At 39.9% G+C, this 22487-nt stretch overlaps 1 protein-coding gene across 10 annotated transcripts in view; it reads right to left on the bottom strand.

Annotated features, from left to right (window-relative positions):
• The window catches only part of RCAN3 (RCAN family member 3), a 109001-nt gene that overhangs the window by 65249 nt on the left and 21265 nt on the right, over nt 1–22487 (bottom strand). For 5 of the 10 annotated variants that reach the window (XM_067724445.1, XM_067724435.1, XM_067724452.1 and 2 more), the window contains 3 exons: nt 19001–19174; nt 17728–17899; nt 16557–16737 (listed from right to left, as the gene is read on the bottom strand). The exons of 1 other annotated variant lie outside the window; for it this stretch is intronic. In XM_067724445.1, the coding sequence (XP_067580546.1) occupies nt 16557–16737; nt 17728–17899; nt 19001–19174 (527 nt within the window). Of the gene's footprint in view, nt 1–1829; nt 3823–10949; nt 16738–17727; nt 17900–19000; nt 19175–22487 lie in introns of those variants that run through there. 4 more of the 10 variants (XR_010940128.1, XM_067724478.1, XR_010940129.1 and 1 more) reach the window with 4 other exon arrangements.

Raw genomic sequence — 22487 nt, 5'->3', positions numbered from 1 at the left:
CTTTGCCTCCATTCTTTTTCCGAGGTCCTGGATCATCTTCAATATCATTATTCTGAATTCTTTTTCTGGAAGGTTGCCTATTTCCACTTCATTTAGTTGTTTTTCTGGGGGTTTATCTTGTTCCTTCATCTGGTACAAAGCCCTCTGCCTTTTCATCTTGTCTGTCTTTCTGTGAATGTAGGTTTTGTTCCACAGCCTGCAGGATTGTAGTTCTTCTTGCTTCTGCTGTCTGCGTCTGGTGGATGAAGCTATCTCTACATTCTTTTTTATGATCAAAATATAATCAGAAAATACATAATGGTTAAATATCCTGCTTTCCCTGAAGCAAGACTCAGATTCCGTAAATCTTTGGTGTCTGGTGAAAACTAGCTTTCTAGTTCATAGACAGCCATCTTTCTGCTGTAACTTCACATGGTGGAAGAGATTAGGGTGCTCTCTAGGGTCTCTTTTATAAGGGCACTGATCCCATTCATGAGGGCTCCACCCTCCTGACCTAATTCCCTCCCAAAGGCCCCACTCACCTCTTAATACCATTGTGTTGGGGGGTAGGATTTAAACATATGAATATTTTTTAAAAACATCTTTATTGGAATATAATTACGTTACAATGTTGTGTTATTTGCTGCTGTATAACAAAGTGAATTAGCTATATGTATACATATATCCCCATATCTCCTCCTTCTTGCGTCTCCCTCCCACACCTCTAGGTGGACACAAAGCACCGAGCTGATCTCCCTGTGCTATGCAGCTGCTTCCCACTAGCTATCTATTTTACATTTGGTGGTTAAACATATTAAGTTTGAAGGGACATGAACATTCACTCTATAGCAGTAACTAACTCTGTGAATGACGGTGAATATCTGTTTATATGTCTGCATTCTAGTGTTTCCCCCACTAGAATGCATGCTCAAGGGCAAAACAGATGCCTCAGTCATCTATTGAGAAGACATATGATAGATTCTTGTTGTATAAATTAATAAATGAATGAAGAATGAATGGGAGCCAAGAACAGAGTAAGGCATTTACTCAGAAGAGCTCAGCCACATTCATCCTCTCTCTCTTCTCTCTTACATTTCATTACAAATTGTGTGACTTTTCCTAACAAATATAATAACACGTGTTTAAAGTCATTCCTAGGATATGAGTGAGGCAGGCTGGGAGCTGGGACCCTTTGCTGCAGTGCTTGCACCTGAATGCACCTCTCCTCAAGCAACAAAATACAAAGAAACTATAAGGGACCAAAAATAACTGCATGCATGCGCAGTTGGGGAAGATTACGGACAAAAAGATACAGAAAGACCAAAAAACCCAACTGCCACTTCTGAAGAGCTAGGAACTGAAACAGGGTGTTGGGAGCAAAAGCAGGGTACTGCGCATGCCCCCTGCACACAACACCACCAAATGGGTGGGCAAACCACCTAAGCTACCCCTCCGGCCAGAGCCCGGGTCACACCCCGTAAGGAACCAGCTTGCCCCCACTCAGGGAGCGAGCAAGGGAACCTGCTACTTGTTTTCACTCCTTCCTGCAGCTTCAGGAGCCCCAGTAAAGCCTTGTCTGAATTTCTTGTCTGGCCTCTAGTCAATTTCTATTGATTGGGGAAGGCCAAGAACCTTGGTCAGTATCAGGAGGACAAGTGGGAAAAAAATAAACATAAAGAGATAAGCACAAATATAGTCCTTTTAAAACCAAAATACAAAAATTTGCTTTTAAAGCTAGTGATATAAATCAGACTGTTGTTAAAAACTTTAACTGTAAGGAAAGAATTAAGTCCTATGTAGTATGTTCTGGTTATACATTGAAGTTGTGAATAAAAACACAAATAACCCCATTTAAAAACAGGCCAAGGAGCTTGTATTAGTTTCCTACAGTGGCTGTAACAAATTTCCACAAACGGCATAGCTTAAGACAACAGAAATGCATTCTTTCACACTTTTAGCAGCTTTGGAAGTCTGAAATCAAGGTGTTGACAGGGCTGGCTCCTACTGGGGCTCTGAGGGAGAACCTGATCCATGTCTCTCTCCTAGCTTCTGGTGGTTGCTGGCAATCTTTGGCATTGCTTGGCTTCTGGAACATCATTCCAGTCTCTTTGCCTGTCTCCACATGTCATTCTCTTTGTGTATGTCCATGACCAATTTCACTCCTCTTATAAGAACACCAGTCAAACTGGACTCAGAGCCCACCCTAATCCAGTATGACCTAACATTGACTTAATTACATCTGCAAAGACTCTATTTCCACATAAGGTTCCAGGTGGACATGAATTTTGGGGGGACACTACTCAATCCATTATACAGCTGAATAGACATTTCTCTAAAGAAGATATATGAATAGCTTATGATAGGTACATGAAAAGGTGCTCAACATCACCAGTCATCAGGGAAATACAAATCAAAACCACAATGAGACACCACTTTACACCCACTAAGATTGCTAAAATCAAAAAGACAGCTAAAGGGACTTCCCTGGTGGTCCAGTGGTTAGGACTCCGAGCTTCCAGTACAGGGGGCGTGGGTTCGATCCCTGGGTGGGGAACTAAGATACGACATGCTGCACAGCTCGGCCAAAAAAAAAAAAAAGACAGCTAATAAAGAGTGTTGGTGAGAACTGGAACACTCATACACTGCTGGGTTGAATGTAGAACGGTGCACCTTTGGAAAACAGTCTGGCATTTGCTCGAAAAGTTAAACACAGAGTTACCACATGACCCAGCAATTCCACTCCCAGGTATATCTATCCAAGAGAATCAAAAACATATGTCCCCACAAAAACTTGTATAGGATGTACATGACAGCATTATAGATAACTAAAAAGTGGGAATATCCCAAATCCACCGACTGGTGAATGATTCAACACAATGTGCTATATCCATTCAGTGGAATATTTTCAGCCACAAACAGGTATGAAGAATTCATTCTATGACACGGATGAACCTTGAAAACATGCTAAGTGAAACAAGCCAGACACAAAAGGCCACATATTGTATGACTCCATTTATAAGAAATGTCCAGAATAGGCAAATCTATAAGACAGAAAATAAATTTGTGGTTTCCAAGGGCTGGGGGCAGGAGAGAATGGGTAGTGACTACTTATGGGTGCAGGGTTTCTTTTAGAAGTGATGAAAACATTCTGGAATTAGATGCTGGTAATAGTTTTCTTTCTTTCTTTTTTTTTTGGTAATAGTTTTGAAAACTTGTAAATAAAAATTTACACTGAGAAAAAAGAATGGAAGGATACAGTGTGAGAGTAAAATTTTATACAGTCAGAAAATCTAAATAAAAACAAGCTGTGAGGGCTTCCCTGGTGGCACAGTGGTTAAGAATCCACCTGCCAATGCAGGGGACACAGGTTCGAGCCCTGGTCCGGGAATATCCCACATGCCTTGGAGCAAATAAGCCCGGGCGCCACAACTACTAAACCTGTGCTCTAGAACCCGTGAGCCACAACTACTGAAGCCCGCGTGCCTAGAGCTCGTGCTCTGCAACAACAGAAGCCACCACAATGAGAAGCCCATGCACCGCAGCAAAGAGTAGCCCCCGCTCGCCGCAACTAGAGAAAGCCCGCATGCAGCAACGAAGACCCAACTCAGCCAAAAATAAATAAATAAAAAACAAACAAACGAAAAGCAAGCTGTGATGTTTCCTTCTCTGGATCTCTAAGTATTTAATAAGTGAAATAATATAAAGTGACTTACCCTATCAAAAATTTAGAGTAGTGATAAAATAACGTTCTTCATGGATTCTGAGTACATGTCTCTCAGTGTAACATGGAAGACTGTGGTACTGGTGTTGTTTGTCACTTGACGTCAAGATCCTAAGGAAGTTCTGTGGTAAATTATCATGGAAGATCTGTGTCAGAAACCTCTGTATCACAAGTTATTTTGGGTACGTTTATAAGACTCCCTTAAAATTTACTCTTCATATCTTGCCTGGAATCAGCTGGATGGTAAAAAATAAATACCAGATTAAAAAACAAACACTGCTTATCTGTTAGATTGCTAAAATCTGACAAATTCACCAATCGGTAAAATGCTGTCACCTTTTAGGCTTTATAACACTCATCAGTATGCTGAAGTACATACATGGTGTTTTTGTCTGCCCTTCTTCTGTTTCCCTTTCTGGGGTAAAGGACTTGCCCACCTGGCCACAGGGATGGGCATGTCATCCAACCAAGCCAATCAGAATCCTCCCCTAGGTTGGGACTCTAGAAAGTTCTCCGTCTACCTGTTTGCTGCCTTGTTCTCTACTCTGAGAGGAAAGTCCTTTTTGCCGTAAGAGGGGATGAAGTGACCACTAAAGAGAGTTAGAATAAGGAGAACTGAGAGATGAAGGGAAAGAATTAATTCTTTACCCTTCTCTTAATCTAGGTGTTTAGAGCTCTACATTTCCCTCTCAGGATTGTTTGAGCACCCTTCCTCTCCTCCCATTTGGTACCAGGGTTGGTCTGTGTGACCAACAGCATACGGCAGAAGTGATGGGATAGCACTTCTGAGTTTAGGTTATAAAAAGACTCCAGGGGCTTCCCTGGTGGTGCAGTAGTTAAGAATCTGCCTGCTAATGCAGGGGACACAGGTTTGAGCTCTGGTCCCGGAAGATACCAGATGCCTCGGAGCAACTAAGCCCTGCGCCACAGCTACCAAGCATGCACACCCTAGAGCCCGTGCTCCACAGCAAGAGAAGCCACCGCAATGAGAAGCCTGCGCACCACAAGGAAGAGTAGCCCCCGCTCGCCGCAACTAGAGAAAGCCCATGAGCAGCAATGAAGACCCAACACAGCCAAAAACTAAATCCATAAAATAAATAAATTTATAAAATACAAATACTTTATATAAAAAGACTCCATATTGGGTTCTCTCTCTGATCCCTCACTCTGGGGAAAGCCAGCTTCTATGCCCTGTGTGCACCGACGGGGAGGCCCTGTGGTGAGGAACCAAAGCCTCCCGCCAACAGCCCTGTAGTGAGCCCGGAGGCGGGTCTTCCAGTCCCGTCAGGTGACTGCAGCCCAAGCTGACTACTCAATGGAAACTTCTGAGAGACCCTAGGCCTTCACCTTCAGACAGCCCCAGACTCCTGACTCTCAGAGACTGTGAGATAATAAATAAATGCTCTGTTGTTTTAAGATGCTAAATTCTGCAGTAATTTATTATGCAGTAGTAGATAACTAATGTGCTCCTCAATGGGTTTTTATTAAGCCTGCAGTTTAATTTTATTCCAGTATGAACAATTCGTAAGCCCCTCTCCAGGAAAACACATTTTAAGGTGCTCCATTCCTGAATGGATGGTGAAGGGAAATTGAAGACTGGAACCGAGTTGGAGGGCAGCTCTGTCTCTTTCACAAAGGAACCCACTAATTCATTAGAATTAGCAGGTGGCACTGGTCAATCAATGCCCAAGGGCTGCTTCTCATTTGGAAAGGAGACATCTCCATTCTAGACTTTCCAACAGTTGTTAGAAATTTCTAATAAATAGTCTAGGAAATGACTCAAGTTATCAAGGAAATAAGTAATAGAAGACGTGTAAATCTGGCCCATTAAAGACCTTTTATTCACAGGACTTACCCAGGCAACCTCTGAGAAATCATTTGTGGTCTAATTACCTGCTCTGGGGCCAGGGGGCCTACTCAGATCTCTCAGGACAGAAAACTGTATAATTTTCCATTAAAGATCTCAATTATTCAAAACACATGGAAGAAAGGCAGCACCAGGCCAAGAAATAACTTGATTACTTCTTTGAAGCAAAAGGAAATGGTGAATCTAGAGTCAAACCACATGCAATGCTTATCTGTAGCTCAGAGAACCATGAACGGTGGGTATATTTTTTCCATCCATATGGGAGTACAGTTAATAAAGAATCTATGTAACTTACTTGGAGAAAGCATTAATATACACACATCTAGCATCAGAATAGGCATTCCTGACATTTTTCTGAAATATTTATCCTAAAAGGCAAATACCTCCAATAAAATCTGCATTTCACCTAAACAAATCACAGCAAAATATTTTCTTCTAGGGCAATAATAAAGAAAAATAACATAAAAATTTTAAACAATGTAGAATCAGAGGAGGAAAGAGACTGAGGTATGTATTAGTAGTTTCTTAAAGTCTATGTAAAGGTTATGTATGAAATAATGCCATTTGAAGCAACATGGATGGACCCAGAGATTGTCATACTGAGTGAAGTCAGACAGAGAAAGACAAATATCATGTGATATTGCTTTTATGTGGAATCTAAAAAAAAGGGTACAAATGAACTTATCTACAAAACAGAAACAGTTACAGATGTAGAAAATAAACTTACCGTTACCAGAGGGTAAGGGTAGGAGGAGGGATAAGCTGGAAGATTGGTATTGACATATATACACTACTATATATAAAACAGATAACTAATAACCTACTGTATAGCACAGGGAACTCTACTCAATACTCTGTAATGGCCTATATGGGAAAAGAATCTTAAAAAAGAGTGGATATATGTATATGTGTAACAGAGTCACTTTGCTGTGCACCTGAAAGTAACACAACATTGTAAATCAATTATACTCCAATAAAATATTTTTTTAAATATTAAATAATATGGGCCAACCATCACCTTGGCCAAGTGTCATAAAACACACCTCATCCCCACTCCAGATGGCTGTCAATAAAAAGTGGCATTTAAAAACACTGACTGGAAAAAAAAAAAAGGTTATGTAAAGTCTAATAGTAAATCAGACTTCTCAGTTCCCAGCACATTATCATCATTGATCCATGCAGGATGCCTCTTAAACACATATATATGTGTTTAATGTCTTTTTATTTGTATATATTCTTGCATAGCGATTACTGTCTTTGTATTTTAATTTATGTAATGCAACTGTTAAATACATCTCACTCTCACTTTTGTCATTCAGCTCTGTTTTTAAGACCCATCCATGCTGTTGTGTGCATGGTTACTCTCTTGATGTGTAGTTCTCCACAGTGTCAATTTCCCAGTTGGGGACACCAGCTTGCCTCCATAAATAACAGCACAATGAACATTCTCAAGACGTCTCCTTACGGACCTGCATGAGAACATCTTTGGGATACTCTTGGGATATATATCTCCAGGAGAACTGCTGAGTCAGAGACTTTGTTCTTTTTTTTTTTTTTTTTGGCCATACCACACGGCTTGCGGGATCTGAATTCCCCAGTCAGGGATTGAACCCAGGCCCCTGAAGTGGGAGCGCAGAGTCCTAACCACTGGACCGGCAGGGAAGTCCCCAGAGACTTTATTCTTATTGATATGACAAAGTACTACCAGCTAGTTCTTCAGAATAACAGTCTCCATTCCCACCAGTATTATATCAGGTTTCCTATATCCCCACCCTCTGGCTAGACTTGGCGTTATCTGCTTTTTACATTTTTGAGAATCCAATAGGTGTAAAGTGGGATCTTGTTTTAATTTACACTTATTACTGGGTTGGAGTATCACTTCATAGGCTCACTTTTTCCTTTGTTGTCAACTGCTGTTTGTATCCTTTAGCCAGTTTTCCTATTGGGCTGCTTTTCCTTTTGATTTCCAAATTTTTATTAATCCCATGTTAGGATTGCAAATATCTTCTCCCTATTGTCTGTCAACATTGCCCATGGCAGTCTTCACTGAACCTAAAACATTCATGTCAATGTAGTCAAATTATACTTACATTACAGCAATGCTTTTAAAGCTGTATGAAGTCTTTTCCTGTGTCTGGGTCACAATGGCATTCCCCTACAATTTGTTCTGCTACATTTACGGTTTTACATTCTATATTTAGGTCTTAAGTTCATCTGGAATCCATCTTTGTGCGTGGTGTTTGATGGGGAACCAATTTTTATTTACCTACATATGCTAAGCCAGTTTCCCCAACACCATTTACTAGACAATCCAGCCTTTCTCCATTTTTATTTTATGATGGCACTTTAGGGGCTTTCCTCGTGGCGCAGTGGATGAGAATCCGCCCGCCAATGCAGGGGACATGGGTCTGAGCCATGGTCCGGGAAGATCCCACATGCCACATGCCGCGGAACAACAAAGCCCAGGCGCCACAACTACTTGAGCGTGTGCTCTAGAGCCCATGAGCCACAACTGCTGAAGCCTGCGCGCCTACAGTCCATGCTCCACAACAAGAGAAGCTACCGCGATGAGAAGCCCACCCACGGCAACAAAGAGTGGACCCGCCAGCTGCAACTACAGAAAGCCCGTACACAGCAACGAAGACACAACGCAGCCAAAAATAAATAAATAAAATAAATTTATGATGCCACTTTATTGTATATTAAATTCTTATATGTACATGGGCTGGTGTCCATTATTTTTTTTTTAGTTTATTTGCCAGTTCCTGCACCAATCTCATTTGACTTTTGGTTAATATTTGGTAAGGCATATCTCCATCTTATTTCTTTTTAAGGTTGTCTTAATTATTTATTTTGTTATTCTTCCATAAACATTTTAGAATAAGATTAATGAGTTTATTATAAAACTAGAGCTGGAATTTTGACAGAGATTTCACTAAATTTATAGACAATTTGGAGAAAATCTGACATTCCTAAAATATTGCTACCCCATTTAAACGCATTACTTAGGGCTTCCCTGGTGGCGCAGTGGTTGAGAGTCCACCTGCTGATGCAGGGGACACGGGTTCATGCCCTGGTCCGGGAAGATCCCGCATGCCGCGGAGCAACTAAGCCTGTGCGCTACAACTACTGAGCCTGCGCTCTAGAGCTCGCGAGCCACAACTACTGAGTCCACGTGACACAACTACTGAAGCCCCTGCGCGTAAAGTCCGTGCTCCGCAATGAAGAGCAGCCCCTGCTCGCTGCAACTAGAGAAAGCCTGCACGCAGCAACGAAGACCCAACACAGCCAAAAAGAAAGAAAGAAAGAAAGAACATGCTTGATGAAAAAACGAAGTTCCTAGAAGCACTGCAATATAGCTGCTTAACTTTTCCAAATATTTCAGACCACAAACTTTTTCCAAATATATAACAAATTTTGATACACCCTATTTAAATACCTAATCCATGAATTACTTATATTTATGCCTTCTATGTCTCAGAAGACCAGGGGAAGTTTGGCAAGATTTGAGATCTTTCCTATGAGCTTAAGAATTTAAACCTTTTTCCTTTCTAGATTGGAACCATATTTTCATGCGTTCAATGAAAGCATAGTGGGTTACTGCTCACTCCCCATATCTGTTCCAACATATTTCTTGGTGATAATAGGACTCCGATACACACATTGTTGAATCTAACTTTTAAGTCACTCTATTTTTTCTCTTTATTTATTTATTTATTTTTTCTTTTTTTAAATCTTTTATCTCAGTCAGTCTAATTTTATGAGGTAAATTACTTAAACCTTTATTCTTGTATTTTCTATCCTGCATTAAAAGAGTGTTTTACCTTTAGGTTATTTGTAGTGGTTTTCCAACTTGCTGTTTCAGCTAAGGAATCCTTAGCTCTAGTGAGATCTTATTTTAAGGCCATTATGTGCAACAGATTAGAGTGAAGAGTGCCAGGCCCCGGTCACCTGGAGGCTCAGCGCCACCTGGAGGCCGCTCCCCAGAACACAGCTTGAAAAGCATGTGTGACAATGGCAACGTCCCCAACAACTCTGGCTTAGTTCTTTTAAAACAAACAAAGAGGGACTTCCTTGGTGGCACAGTGGTTGGGAATCCGCCTGCCAATGCAGGAGACACGGGTTCGAGCCCTGGTCTGGGAAGATCCCACATGCCGTGGAGCAACTAAGCCCATGCGCCACAACTACTGAGCCTGTGCTCTGGAGCCCACGTGCCACAACTACTGAGCCTATGTGCCACAACTACTGAAGCCCACACGTCTAGAGCCAGCCCGTGCTCCACAACAAGAGAAGCCACAGCAATTAGAAGCCCACACACCACAAGGAAGAGTAGCCCCCGCTTGCCACAACTAGAGAGAAAGCCTGCGTGCAGCAACGAAGACCCAACGCAGCCAAAAATAAATAAATAAATTTATAAAAAAACCAAACCAAAACAAAACACAAAGAAAAACACTAATAATTTTAAGAACCTCTGAATCGTGATACGTCTTCTCCCGAAAAATTAAGGATTTCAGTTTAACAGAGTAGGAGGGTGTGGTAGAAAGAACCTGGGACAGGGGCAAGAAACTGAGATTTTAGTCCCAGGTGGCCTACCATCCAGATGTGTGAACCTGGCAATGCCTCTTAGGCCGTTTGCTTGTAAAGGTGTGAATGGAGAACATGGGGGTGGGGGTGTGGAGGCTACTGAAATAGATCCCTGTGGAGTGCTCTGAACTGTTCCATGAGCTCTCACACGGGCTGGAGGGGACTGTGGGTCCCCATTCTCCCCACCCCCTGCCTCCCTTCAAAAGGAGCAGCTCTGTTTACCTTTGTTTTTGGTAATCACTTTTACACTGGGATTTACATAAGACTTTTTCTGAACAAAGAGCAGAGTTCAACAGCTTAAAAACTGGTGTGTGTGTGTATATATATATATATATATATATATATAAAATCACTGTACTAGATAACCTCTACAGTCATTTTTAGCTTCAACATTTTGAGTTAGAGACTTTTTTTTTTTTAACCAAGACAGAAAATAAGCCTTTAACAAGAGTAAATCAAATTTTTTGGGGGGGGCCACACCCCATGGCTTGTGGACCAGGGATTGAACCCAGGCCCTCGGCAGTGAGAGTGCAGAGTCCAACCAATGGACTGCCAGGGAATTCCCAGAGTAAATCATTTTTAACTGAGGAACAAACCAGGGTAAAAGCTTTTCTTGCTGACGAACGCAAACGAGAGTCAGCAGTGAGGCACCACCTTTAACTTGGGCACAAACCCAGCACTAATGTCCAGCTGGGATCTAGTTAAAGAATCAAACATAATATTTCACTTTTCTGCCTTTTGTGTTATTACCTAAATGTGATACTTATTGAAAATACTAAGAAAACTCAGTTCAAAGGATTAAAAAAAACCTAACTTTATTAGCTTTAAAAACAAAACTGTTACAATTAATCACAAAGGCTCCCCCCCCAAATTACATTCTGCTTTTATCACCTTGATAGGATGAGGAATGTTTAAATGTCCTCAAAATACAGAAGAGCCAAAGCTGACAAATAACAAAGCACTACAAACTACGAATTGCCACTTCAAACACACTAAAATGTGGAATACACACATGTGAATTACTGACCAGCTTCTTGAAGTACAATAATATTCACTACAGTCGATAGTACCAGAAAGGTAATGTGCCCCCAAATGTAACACAAGATCACACGTGTGTTCAGGTAAAATAACAAATTCAACTCCTGGGTTCAGTTAACAGAACAGCGAAATGGTGGAGAAACGTTTCTTAAACTTGGAGGATATGCGCAATACAGCACGAGTGAAATCACGGGCGCCCCGACTTGGGCTGAGAAAGCAGTGGGAAGAGTATGGCACAATAACAGGATTAGCCACCTTCATCTCTCCTCAGTCCCCAATATGAGTTAGGAAGATCGGGGACTACGCAGAAAACAATACAGAAAAACACATATTAGCTGCATAGATATAAATCTTCCCTTACGGCAAGAATGGACATTCAGTCAAAGCTACGCTTTGTTCTAAGCGCCTGCAGAACGTGGTTTTGTTTCAAAAGGAAATGCAGGTTTACAAGATGGACCACATGGCTGATTCAGTAAAAGGCCTTTAAACTTTTGTTTAAATGGACAGAGACCTTTGACTCAGTCCAAGGTTAGTTCTTAACCCTAGCTGGAAACTTCTACTTTGAACTTGACCATTTTTATAATTTTTTTGGTCAGTGAACCTAGGAGTCGTTGCAAATTTCAGTGGCTTTGTTGCTTGTATATTTGGTAATAAAATAACACTCTACAAATTTTTACAATTTCCCCCGATTCATGATTTTTTTGGTATTTTATTTATTTTTTATACAGCAGATTCTTATTAGTTATCCATTTTATACACATCAGTGTATACATTTCAATCCCAATCTCCCAATTCATCCCCCCCACACTTTCCCGCCTTGGTGTCCATACATTTGTTCTCTACATCTGGGTCTCTCTTTCTGCCCTGCAAACTGGTTCATCTGTACCATGCAATTAAAAAAAACTGCATTTCAATGAAGATGTTCTGGCTGACCCCACTTCAAAGGAAGTTTAAAGAACATGTATATCAAATTGTTGGACAAGGTTCACAAATCTTACTCTTTAAATTTATTTAACCTTTTAAAAGGCGAGGTTCTACAACATGGACTTACCTCCTCAGCTAGGAGGCAACTACTTCTCCAAGTCTTTAGTTTCTTTATATTGTCACACTTATTGTCAGTAATTTTCTTCCCTTCCTACAGGAAGATATAAATGCAAGTGTGCCAAGAAGAGAAAGACTGACCAAGCTCACCTGTAGGATGGGTATGAAGTACACAACTGTGGAGAAAAGAGAGAGATCCAGCAGACAGTGACCCTGATAACCAAAGAATTTTGTACATTTTCCAATGCTTAATTAGGCGTGAGATTTTCCCTTTTACAAATGAAGCCATGGTCTGTAAGAGTCTAGATAGAAACCTGAAGCACAGGTCAGCCTTCAATCTTTAACAGAACTCCATCTTACAAGCACTGAGTGAGCGTGCCATTCCACTGCAAGCTCTTTTCAAATCATATTAGATCTCATTATGCTTCATGAGAATCACATCTCAAGTATGCCTATTTATATTTTAATCTCATTACTATGAAATCTAGGAAAGCCCACATATTGATAAAATGTCAACACAATTCCTTGCTACCAAGACAATATTTAAGTAGATTCCAAACCCAATGGTACAATGACAACAAAGACAAAACATGGAACATTGAATTCATTCATTAAAATTACTAAGTCACTGATTTCATCAGGTAAGATTTTTCTTATTCATTGTATCGCATCAGGGGAAAAGGAATTTTTTCCCTTTTGTTTGTTTGTTTCTTTTCTTATGACTGGGATTCACTGCCTCTGAGTGTCTTTAAGAGGCTAAGGTGAGAAAAACTAGAGGAAGGCCCTAGCCTGGGAGTTGGGACTGCCAATTCTAGAACCAGGGCTGCCTTCTGTGGGCTTCACAGCAAGTCACAGCTCCTGTTTTCTAATCTGAGTAACACGAAGAGTACATTATGATTTCCAAAGTCATCTTCAGCTCTGTAATTGAGATTCTGAGAAATCAAAGCTTTTCACTTTACATCACAACTTTTTTTTTTTTTGCTCTGCTGTGTGGCATGCGGGATCTTAGTTCCCTGACCAGGGATTGAACCCAGACCCCCTGCAGTGGAAGCACGGAGTCCTAACCACTGGACCACCAGGGAATTCCCGATATCACAACATTTTAAAAAGACAGAATTATTGTGAGTGGGAAACAAAAACAACCGTATTCTAGAATGAAAGTGCTAACCTGACTCTGTCTCCTGGCATCTCTTTGATTTGAACATCCCATAAACCACAGTGTTTATCTAAACTTCTACGTTATAAACAACAAGGTCCTACTGCACAGCACAGGGAACTATATTCAATATCCTGTGATAAACCGTAACGGAAAAGAATATAAAAAAGAATATGTATATATATGTATAACTGAATCACTTTGCTGTATGGCAGAAATTAACAAAACACTGCAAATCAACTAAACTTCAATTAAAAAAAAAACCCTTTATGTTGAACTTAGAAGTTCCCAGGAGCTTTTATTTGGCTCTTAATTACTGATAGGTTTTAGTGTATAATATTTTGGCAAAGGAGAATGTGAAAAGACTAGTTGGCTTTCACCTGGTTTTCAGCTCTCCAAGGCAAGGGAACTAACTGCTCTTACCACTTCTGCTTCTTAGCACCTTAAACTAGTAGATGCTCACGGGGGTACACTTTTAAATAGATTAACTTCCGGTTTCATCCGGTGGGTAAATTGAAAGAACCTAGACCATAATAGCCCATGCATTACAGGTTCTGTCGACTATTTTTACTGTCGTACAATTTTCTTATCCTTCGCAAATGTTTTTTCCTAACGAAAAACATCATCTTCTTTCCTCATAACTGTCTACATAAATTGATTCCCAAGAAGAGGTTATCACTTCTAAAGAAAACATAGCTACCATATTATCAGTTAAATCTAAGCAATGACTCAATTTCAAAGAAGAAGAAGTAGATAAACTTATTAGAAGGTACTTAAAAAAAAAAAAAAAGATGCATGAGACTTATCTCTCACAAGATGGATACATGAACTGGATACAAAATAGCCAAAAAAAGAGCTCATAATACCTGGGGAGATCCTGGTTGATTTCACAATATTTAAAAGTCAATGGGAGGGAATTCCCTGGCGATCCAGTGGTTAGGACTTGGTGCTTTCACTGCTGAGGGCTCGGGTTCCATCCCTGGTCAAGGCCCCATAAGCCGTGGGGCATGGCCAAAAATTAAAAAAAAAAAAAAAAAAGTTAATGGGCATATAGTAGTTTTTCTTTTAGAGTACATTTTGTGGAAATATTATACTAGAAAGAATGAAAATATTAACGTTTTCCATTCAGAAAAGTTTAATATATATTAAATAATTATATTTTAAATAAAAATATGTATTACTTAATATATATTTAATTTTGGTTTAAGTTTTTCTTCAATTTATTCAACACTGGAAAAAAAGAAAGAAAAGAGAAAAAGAAATATTCAGGTAATTTGCATTGTTTGACTTTAAAAGACAGTTTTAAGTTAGGGATAGAATATTCTTTAATTGGAAGGTAGAGCATGAAAGCCAAGCCAGATAATAAAACATCATGACTTTTGACCACTTAGAAAATTATAGCAAATAAATATGATCTAAAAGGAAATTCAAAAATTCCCAAATGTTGAAAATACATACATTTCCTGACTTAGGGTCCGTCCTGCAATAAGTTAGTACACCCAGATAAGATTAAAAAGTGACAAAATGCTGAATTTAGAACTGCAAAGTAAATTTATTAAGTGGCTGCCAGTTAAACTGCCAAATAATGAGTTTAATAAACTGCTTACAGAATCACAAGTTTCAACTGAATTTACACTGAGGCTTACCAGTGGTGGATATATACAAATAGAAGAGTTGATCATCTCAGAGTATTTGAGGGCAAGGAAAATATAGAAAACTCTTTTTTTTTTTGCAATAAAGTTTATGTCCTTAGAAATAAATTCTACCATAATAAGAACATCTAGACCACAGAAACACATTACCAAAAATGTATAGACAGCACAGCCTGAATTTCTGCATTTTTCTTTCTTTGTAGTGGCAGCCATATTGGTTTATTAGTCTAAACTCACACATCCCTGCGCAGACACACCAGGGAACCCCAGACCCTTGCCATACAAAGAAAACCTCGGAGTGAGCAGAGAATCAGCAGAGCCACTTGACCTGAAGCAAAGCATTCTTAGTTTTGATGCTTCTCTATAAAAGGGACCTCAAAGTCCAAACAGACCACAAAGAGTTAAGAAGATGTCTGCTTCTACCTTAGCAGGTTCAACGATACACTCTGAAACACAAGTAGGAAACACTTCTATTTTAGGGGAAAATGCCAACTGGAAGCCAGGGTAAAAAAATTTCACCCAGAAGAAAGTCCAATTAACAAAACGATCTCCGTTTGCCCCATCTTTCCCTAATTCACAGAAAAAGAATGTGTGTGACTTTTCTTCCAAATCAAACTGAAAAATGTTTAAATGGACAATTTAAAAATGGAAAATCTTATCATGACCTTTTCTAATTCAAGAATAATGACACACAAATATGCGTAACAAAAACTCAACTGGTGGTTGAAGACAGTCGAGCTACAGGCCAGGACGTGGTCACAAATGGTCGAGTGCAGTGGCCGCCTGAGGTCACAGTCATCAAGCTCACAAGGGATACGTCCTGCGTTCCAAAGCAACAGCTCTGTGTCCGGGAGGGATGGCACATCAGGAACTGGGGTCTGTGTATCACTTTCGGGATGAGAACAATGTGCACATAGATTTGGGTCCCTTGATTCTGACAGTCAAAGGGAATTGGGTATTTCTTCCCCAAAGTTAAGGAAAAAACACTTGAGAAAAATGATTTTCTACGAATTATTCTCTATGTCAGGTTTCTTTCTGTGCAAAAAATTCCAGTATATTGAAGAGCAATTAACCATTTACCAACAGATTAGTTGGAAGCCAATAGACCATTACAAAAAAAACCCGCACTACGTTATTAAAATTGTAAGACTATTTTTAAGTTCTTAAAAATGGTACTGCACTCAATGACTAGAGTTTTCATTTTGCGGTACCCCACGCTATACAGAAGCAGGGAAATCAACGTTGCTGGAGGGAGCCATTCTCCCAATTTGCTATTGTTAAAAATGGTCAAGAGTTGCCACATGTTGGGGGCTAATCCTTTAATTTAACGTGCTGCTCAGAGCAACAGTTAAAATTTTGAACAGGTAAACCCGGCTGCTATTCTGTACTCCCCTGTCCCCAAGGCAGGCGCTCTGTTCCCTCCTGTCCTCGCCTCAGCTGAGCAGCAGTCACAGGCAGGCATGTCCCCACCACCCCAGCCCAGGTGGCAGCAGCCTCGCCCCACAACCAAAGCCTCACAGCGTGCAGTCGAAGGCCCGGGGCTTGCTCAGTCCTGCAGTCAGAGGTTCAGGGCGCCTTGTCTGGGTGATTTTCTGTTTGGGATTTTTTGTTTCCTCTTCCTCTTCAGTTTCACTTTCACAGACATGAACCACCACGCTCGGGGTCGACTCGGTTCCCGCGTGAAGTTCGTATTTCTCTCCTGTGGAGGTAAACAGCAAAGGAAGGGTTCCGTCCCTTGGAACTTCTTGCTCTACTCATATTTTCATTGCTCATTATTGGTTTTTCAATCTTTAAATCCTATTTCAGAGAACTTCATCTTGTCTTGGCATTAGAGAACTGATGCTTTAAGGTTCTTAAAGAGTTTTGGCATTTTAAGACATTAGCTAGTATGGAGTACTGAGGTCTTGGGGGTTAAAATGTAAGTGCTAATTACTGTTCTATGAATAACACAAGTACATCTGCTTAATTTCATAACGGTTTCTGGTTTTCCCTTGGTAGACACCTGTAAAGTTCCGGGCAGCATCGGCAATCTCGTTACTATAGGACCTCAGAGATCCAAGATACAGCTCTGATGTCTAAAAACAACAACTAGCCACTTCCCCTCAAAATGCCTTTTGTATCCCCTATAAAAGACATAACGTTATTTTAGGTGGACAACTTGTATGAACAACAACGCCACAGATTTCTTATATTGTTTTAAAGGGATGAGAGAGAGAGAGAAATAAAAGAGAAGGAAAAGAAGAAATGAAAAATAAATACAGGAGAAGAGTCTGGAAGGGATGATATGGTATCACCACCAGTTCCCTGATACACTAGTCAACGTGACGTCTGTCTATTCTGATGGCAACTAATACTCACTAACGACCTGTTATATACTAGAATTTATAGCGGTAAAAACCGCAGTGAGATTAATTATTACATATATATCATGTAATCCTTATAACCACGTTGAAAGGTAGCTATTATGATCCCTATTTTGGATTTTAGAGGAGAAAACAGAGGCTCAGAAAATTGAAGCTAAGTAACTTGCTCAAGTTCACAAAGTTAGCAAATGCTAGAATTTGAACCCAGGTTTTATCCTCCATGCTGATCATGCTGTTACTACTTGGCTAGAACACAAATTGCTGAATACAGTCTTTAATACCAAAGTTTCTTGGGAAAAAAAACAGGAGAGACAGAAGTTTGTTACCTGGTCCCAATTTGGAAACAGCACAGAGTAAATCATAATTTATAACAGGCATCGCGTCTTCCCCCTGCTTCCACCCCACTGGAGGCGACGCAGGAGGGGAGATGAGGAACTGTTTGACCGGCTGGGGGGGCAGTAAATACGATTTGTCCTGTGTTTCGCTGGACATCTGTACCTGCAGGGAGGAAGATGTTCAAAATTTGACTGGACTATTTTTTTCACTTTCATCTTTACATTAACTGTAACATCTCTTGGGAGAACATCTCTTGGGAGAAAATTTTTAAAAATTAAAAATTTCTCTTTAACAGTACATCTCCCAGTGGCTGGGTCAGGGTCTGTGCCTGTCTGGTTCACCACTGAACACTCAGTGCACAGCACAGAGCATTATGTGCTCAATAAAGATTAGTTGAATAGAAAAATAAATTGGTGGAGAGATGAATGAACAATGAATGGTACTAAGCACTGAATCCCAGTTTTAGAAGAGATTAGGTATACCATCTCCATCAATTCCACCAAGAAAAGTCCAAACATGGGTTTCATTTGGAGTATGAGATGACAAACCCCTTATTTTTTTTTTTTTATTTTGAAAGCTAAGACCAAGGGAAAAAATTCTGTGTTGAAAATAAAACAGTGCCCTTAACACATCATCGAATGCCTTTATTTCACTAATTCTTCCGAGAAGAAATTGGCTTCTCAGAGTCCTATCAATGTAGGATTAGAATAATAAGCATTGCCGATTCTTGGCAACCCACAGGATCCTTTTCAATTCCAAAGTCTAAAACAGTCTTTCTGTATGTGCCCTGCCTCCTCCCTGCTCACCCCTTGGGCTGGGAGCCATTTTCAAAGGGGTGCCTCATCTGAATCACAGCACACGGAAAGGATTCCAGAGATTACTTTCTCACTTCTTCCAAGGATGTCCCAGCACGAGTGCCATTCCAGATGCACAGGAGAAAAGTTAATTCACTGGCCTTAAGGTGTTAGGGCTTAACCTTCTCAACCCTAGTTGAGAAAAGCTGCCAGAAAAATGAGTTCCTTAAACTGAATAAAAAAGAGGTTGAAACTCTTTTCATGTTTAAGCAAAACAAAGTTAGGACGGCAAATATGCTTAATAAATAAATGTATATATCTGTAAAATAAAGGAAAAAATATTTTTCTCCTTGGGGATTGTTCATATCAAAGACCTCTGGCATAATAATAGAGAAAGTGGAGAACTGACAGTATTTCTGGATGGAGGAAAACAAGTTTAGAGAACACTGCCCTCTGCACCATGAAGTACCTGTGCGAAATACAGCTTCAGCTTCTTCCCATTGAAGTCTGTCTCGTGGAGTTCTATTCGAGCCCGCGCTGCTGCTTCAGGTTTGCTGAAATTTATTCGGACTCTTCTAAAGCTTTTAAACAGCTGAAACGTAACTTGGTCATCATAGATGGTGAAAAGCGCTTCAAATCTCTCCTACAAATTGAGGGGCAGCCAGGCAGAGAGAATGGGGGCGGGGGGAGAAACGACAAACCTTTACCAAGAGGAAATTTAAGTCATTAAACATAATTAATGGGATAGAACTCTTTGCCTTTTTCCCCAAAAAAGCATTTTTTTCTTGTAGGTATACAAGAACAGGTATCCTGTTAGTCATATGCTAAATTCTGCAGTTTGCACTTATTCTAAAAATAACCTTATTAAATATAGTGTAGATTCATATTATAAAATCATATGTAAAGTATTATAAAATAAACGTAAGGTATAAAAATCAAAAAACATTCCCAATTATAGAACAAAAACATTACTATCATTTTGAAGTCCACAGTGTGTCAGAGTTTCTACCCCCATCCTATTCCTTTCCTGCTTCAAAGGAACCATTTTCTGGCATTTTGTGCTTATCTTTCCCTTGCTTTTCTTTATAGTTTTACAACATTTATATGGATCCCTAAATATTGCATCATTTTGCACATATTCCTCTGTAACTTGCTTTTTTTTTTTTTGCGGTATGTGGGCCTCTCACTGTTGTGGCCTCTCCTGTTGTGGAGCACAGGCTCCGGACGCGTAGGCTCAGCAGTGATGGCTCACGGGCCTAGCCGCTCCACGGCATGTGGGATCTTCCCGGACCGGGGCACAAACCCGTGTCCCCTGCATTGGCAGGCGGACTCTCAACCACTGCGCCACCAGGGAAGCCCTGTAACTTGCTTTTTGTTCCTCAGATTCTTCCTTGTTGCTGCGTGTAACTGTGAGCTATCCTTTTCATGACTGTATAGTATTCCATTGTAGAGCCATACCACAATTCCTCTAGTGCTGCTGGAATCTGAACTGCCTCCAGATTTCGCTACTACAGTGCTGCTATGAACATTCTTGGTACTATATGCACGAGTTTCTCTGAAGTGCAATCCCTGGGCCTTAGCACTGGCACATCTTTAACTTTAGTAGATGTTGCCAAATAGTTTTCCAAAGAGCTTATATCAGTTTACTCTCTAAGAGTGAATGTGTGTTCTGGTTGCATCATATCTATGCCAACCTTTTATAAAGACCTTTAAATTTTTATCAGTGTGAAGTAGGGAATATGAAATGGGCTCTAATTTTGGTTATAATTCACGTTTCTCTGAATAATAAAGAGGTTGAACCTCGTTTCATGTTTATTGGCCATTTGGGGCTCCTCTTAATGTGAGGTATCTGTTCATATCTTTTGTCCATTTTTCTATTGGGTTGTCTTTTTTTATTGAGTCATGGGAGTTCTATAGAGATACTAATTCTTTGTCAATTATAGGTACCATAAATATTAAAATTTGAACATTACTAAATGTATCCACTTTTTCCTTTTGTGTTGTGTCTTGAGAAATCCTTCTGCGCTCTGAGATCACAATGATGTTCTCCCGGATCGTCTTCTCTAAGTTTTATGGTTTTACCTTTCATGTTTAAGTCCTTACTTAACATAAAACAGATGTGTATGAGGTGTCCCCCCTACCCCAGTAACCACCATCTCTTTTTCTATCACTCTAGATTAGATTGTATTTTTTAGCATTTTGTATAAATGTACTTTTGGTCTGTGTGTGGGGAGGTCCAGGTTTTTTCCCTGAGCATAATCATTTTGAGATTCATATTACTGGGTTCTCTTTTGTGGTCCTTCTTATTGTCAAGTAGAATTCCACTGTAAGGATGTTTACCCATGTACCCGCTGATGGACATTTGGGCTGTTTCTAGTTTTGAACTATTAGGTATTAGGCTGCTATGAACATTCATGTACACATTTTGGGTCGATATATGATTTTATTTCTTTTGGGTAAATACCTAAGAGTAGAATGGCTGAATTGTATGACAAGTATATGATCAACTTTTCAGAAACTGATTTTCAAAGTGATTGTACCATTTTACATTTACACCAACAGTGTATAAGAGTTCTAGCTGCTCCACATTCTCACCAACGTTTGGTATAGTCAGTCTTCTTAACTTCAGCCATTGTACTGGGATACAGTATTATCTCACTGTAGTTTTAATTCACACTTCCCTAATGACAACTGATACTGAGTATCTTTTCCTAAGTTTATTTGCCATCTCTATAATTTCTCGGGTCAAGTGTCTATTCAAATCTTTTCCCACTTTTAACTTGGGCTATCCTTCTTATTAAGTTGTAAGAGTTCTTTTATGTATTCTATATAGAAGCCCTTTGTCAAGTCTATGTCTTTCAAATATTGTCCTTGCTTTCCTTTTTCATTTTGAAAGAGTATCTTTTGAAAAGCAAGTTTTTGTTTTGTTTTGTTTTTGGATGAAGGGTTGACTCCGTGTGTTGACTTAAAAAAAAACCTTTGGGGCTTCCCTGGTGGTGCAGTGGTTGAGAGTCCGCCTGCCGATGCAGGGGACACGGGTTCGTGCCCCGGTCCGGGAAGATCCCACATGCCGCGGAGCACCTGGGCCCGTGAGCCATGGCCGCTGGGCCTGCGCGTCTGGAGCCTGTGCTCCGCAATGGGAGAGGCCACAGCAGTGAGAGGCCCGCGTACCACAAAAAAAAAACAAAAAACAAAAACCTTTGTGCTTTTTCAGGGAGATCAGCTCGGTGCTTTGTGACCAACTAGAGGGATGGGACAGGGAGGACGGGAGAGAGGGAGACGCAAGAGGGAAGAGATATGGGGATATATGTATATGTATAGCTGATTCACTTTGTTATGAAGCAGAAACTAACACACGATGGTAAAGCAATTATACTCCAATAAAGATGTTAAAAAAACTGTATCAAGTATAAACGCACATAAGTATAAAAAATAAAGACAATAAATAACTTAAAAAACCTTTATGCTTTTTGTGTCATATTTAGGAAATCTCAGCCATACCCAAGGTCACTAAGATTTTTTCCTATGCTTTCTTGTAGACGTTTTATAGCTTAGTTCTTACGTTTAGGCCTATGATCCACTTCAAGTTAATTTTTGTATGTGAGACAAGGGTCAAAGTTCATTTTTTATCCCATACGGCTATCCCTTTGTTCCAGCATCCATTGTTGAAATGATTATCCTTTCCCCTGTGCACTGAAAACTATAAGACATAGTTGAAAGAAATTAAAGACCCATGTAAGTGGAGATATATAATCCTTTCTCCTTGGGGAATCACCTTTCTGACACTATTGGCTCTCTCCATGTATGTTTATTCACTTTTCATTAATTCCTGCTCTTTATTCTTTTCTTTGAGTTTTTTTCCTATCACCTTAAGATGGATGCTTACTCCATTAGTTTTTCAACTTTTCTCATTTTTAATATAAGCATTTTAAAAATATACATTTCTAAGTATTATT

The sequence above is a fragment of the Pseudorca crassidens genome, chromosome 2, assembly GCF_039906515.1.
Source record: "Pseudorca crassidens isolate mPseCra1 chromosome 2, mPseCra1.hap1, whole genome shotgun sequence".
Taxonomy (NCBI): Eukaryota; Metazoa; Chordata; class Mammalia; order Artiodactyla; family Delphinidae; genus Pseudorca; species Pseudorca crassidens.
The sequence above is the reverse complement of the archived record's forward strand: the minus strand, read 5'-3'. Positions and strand labels throughout refer to the sequence as shown.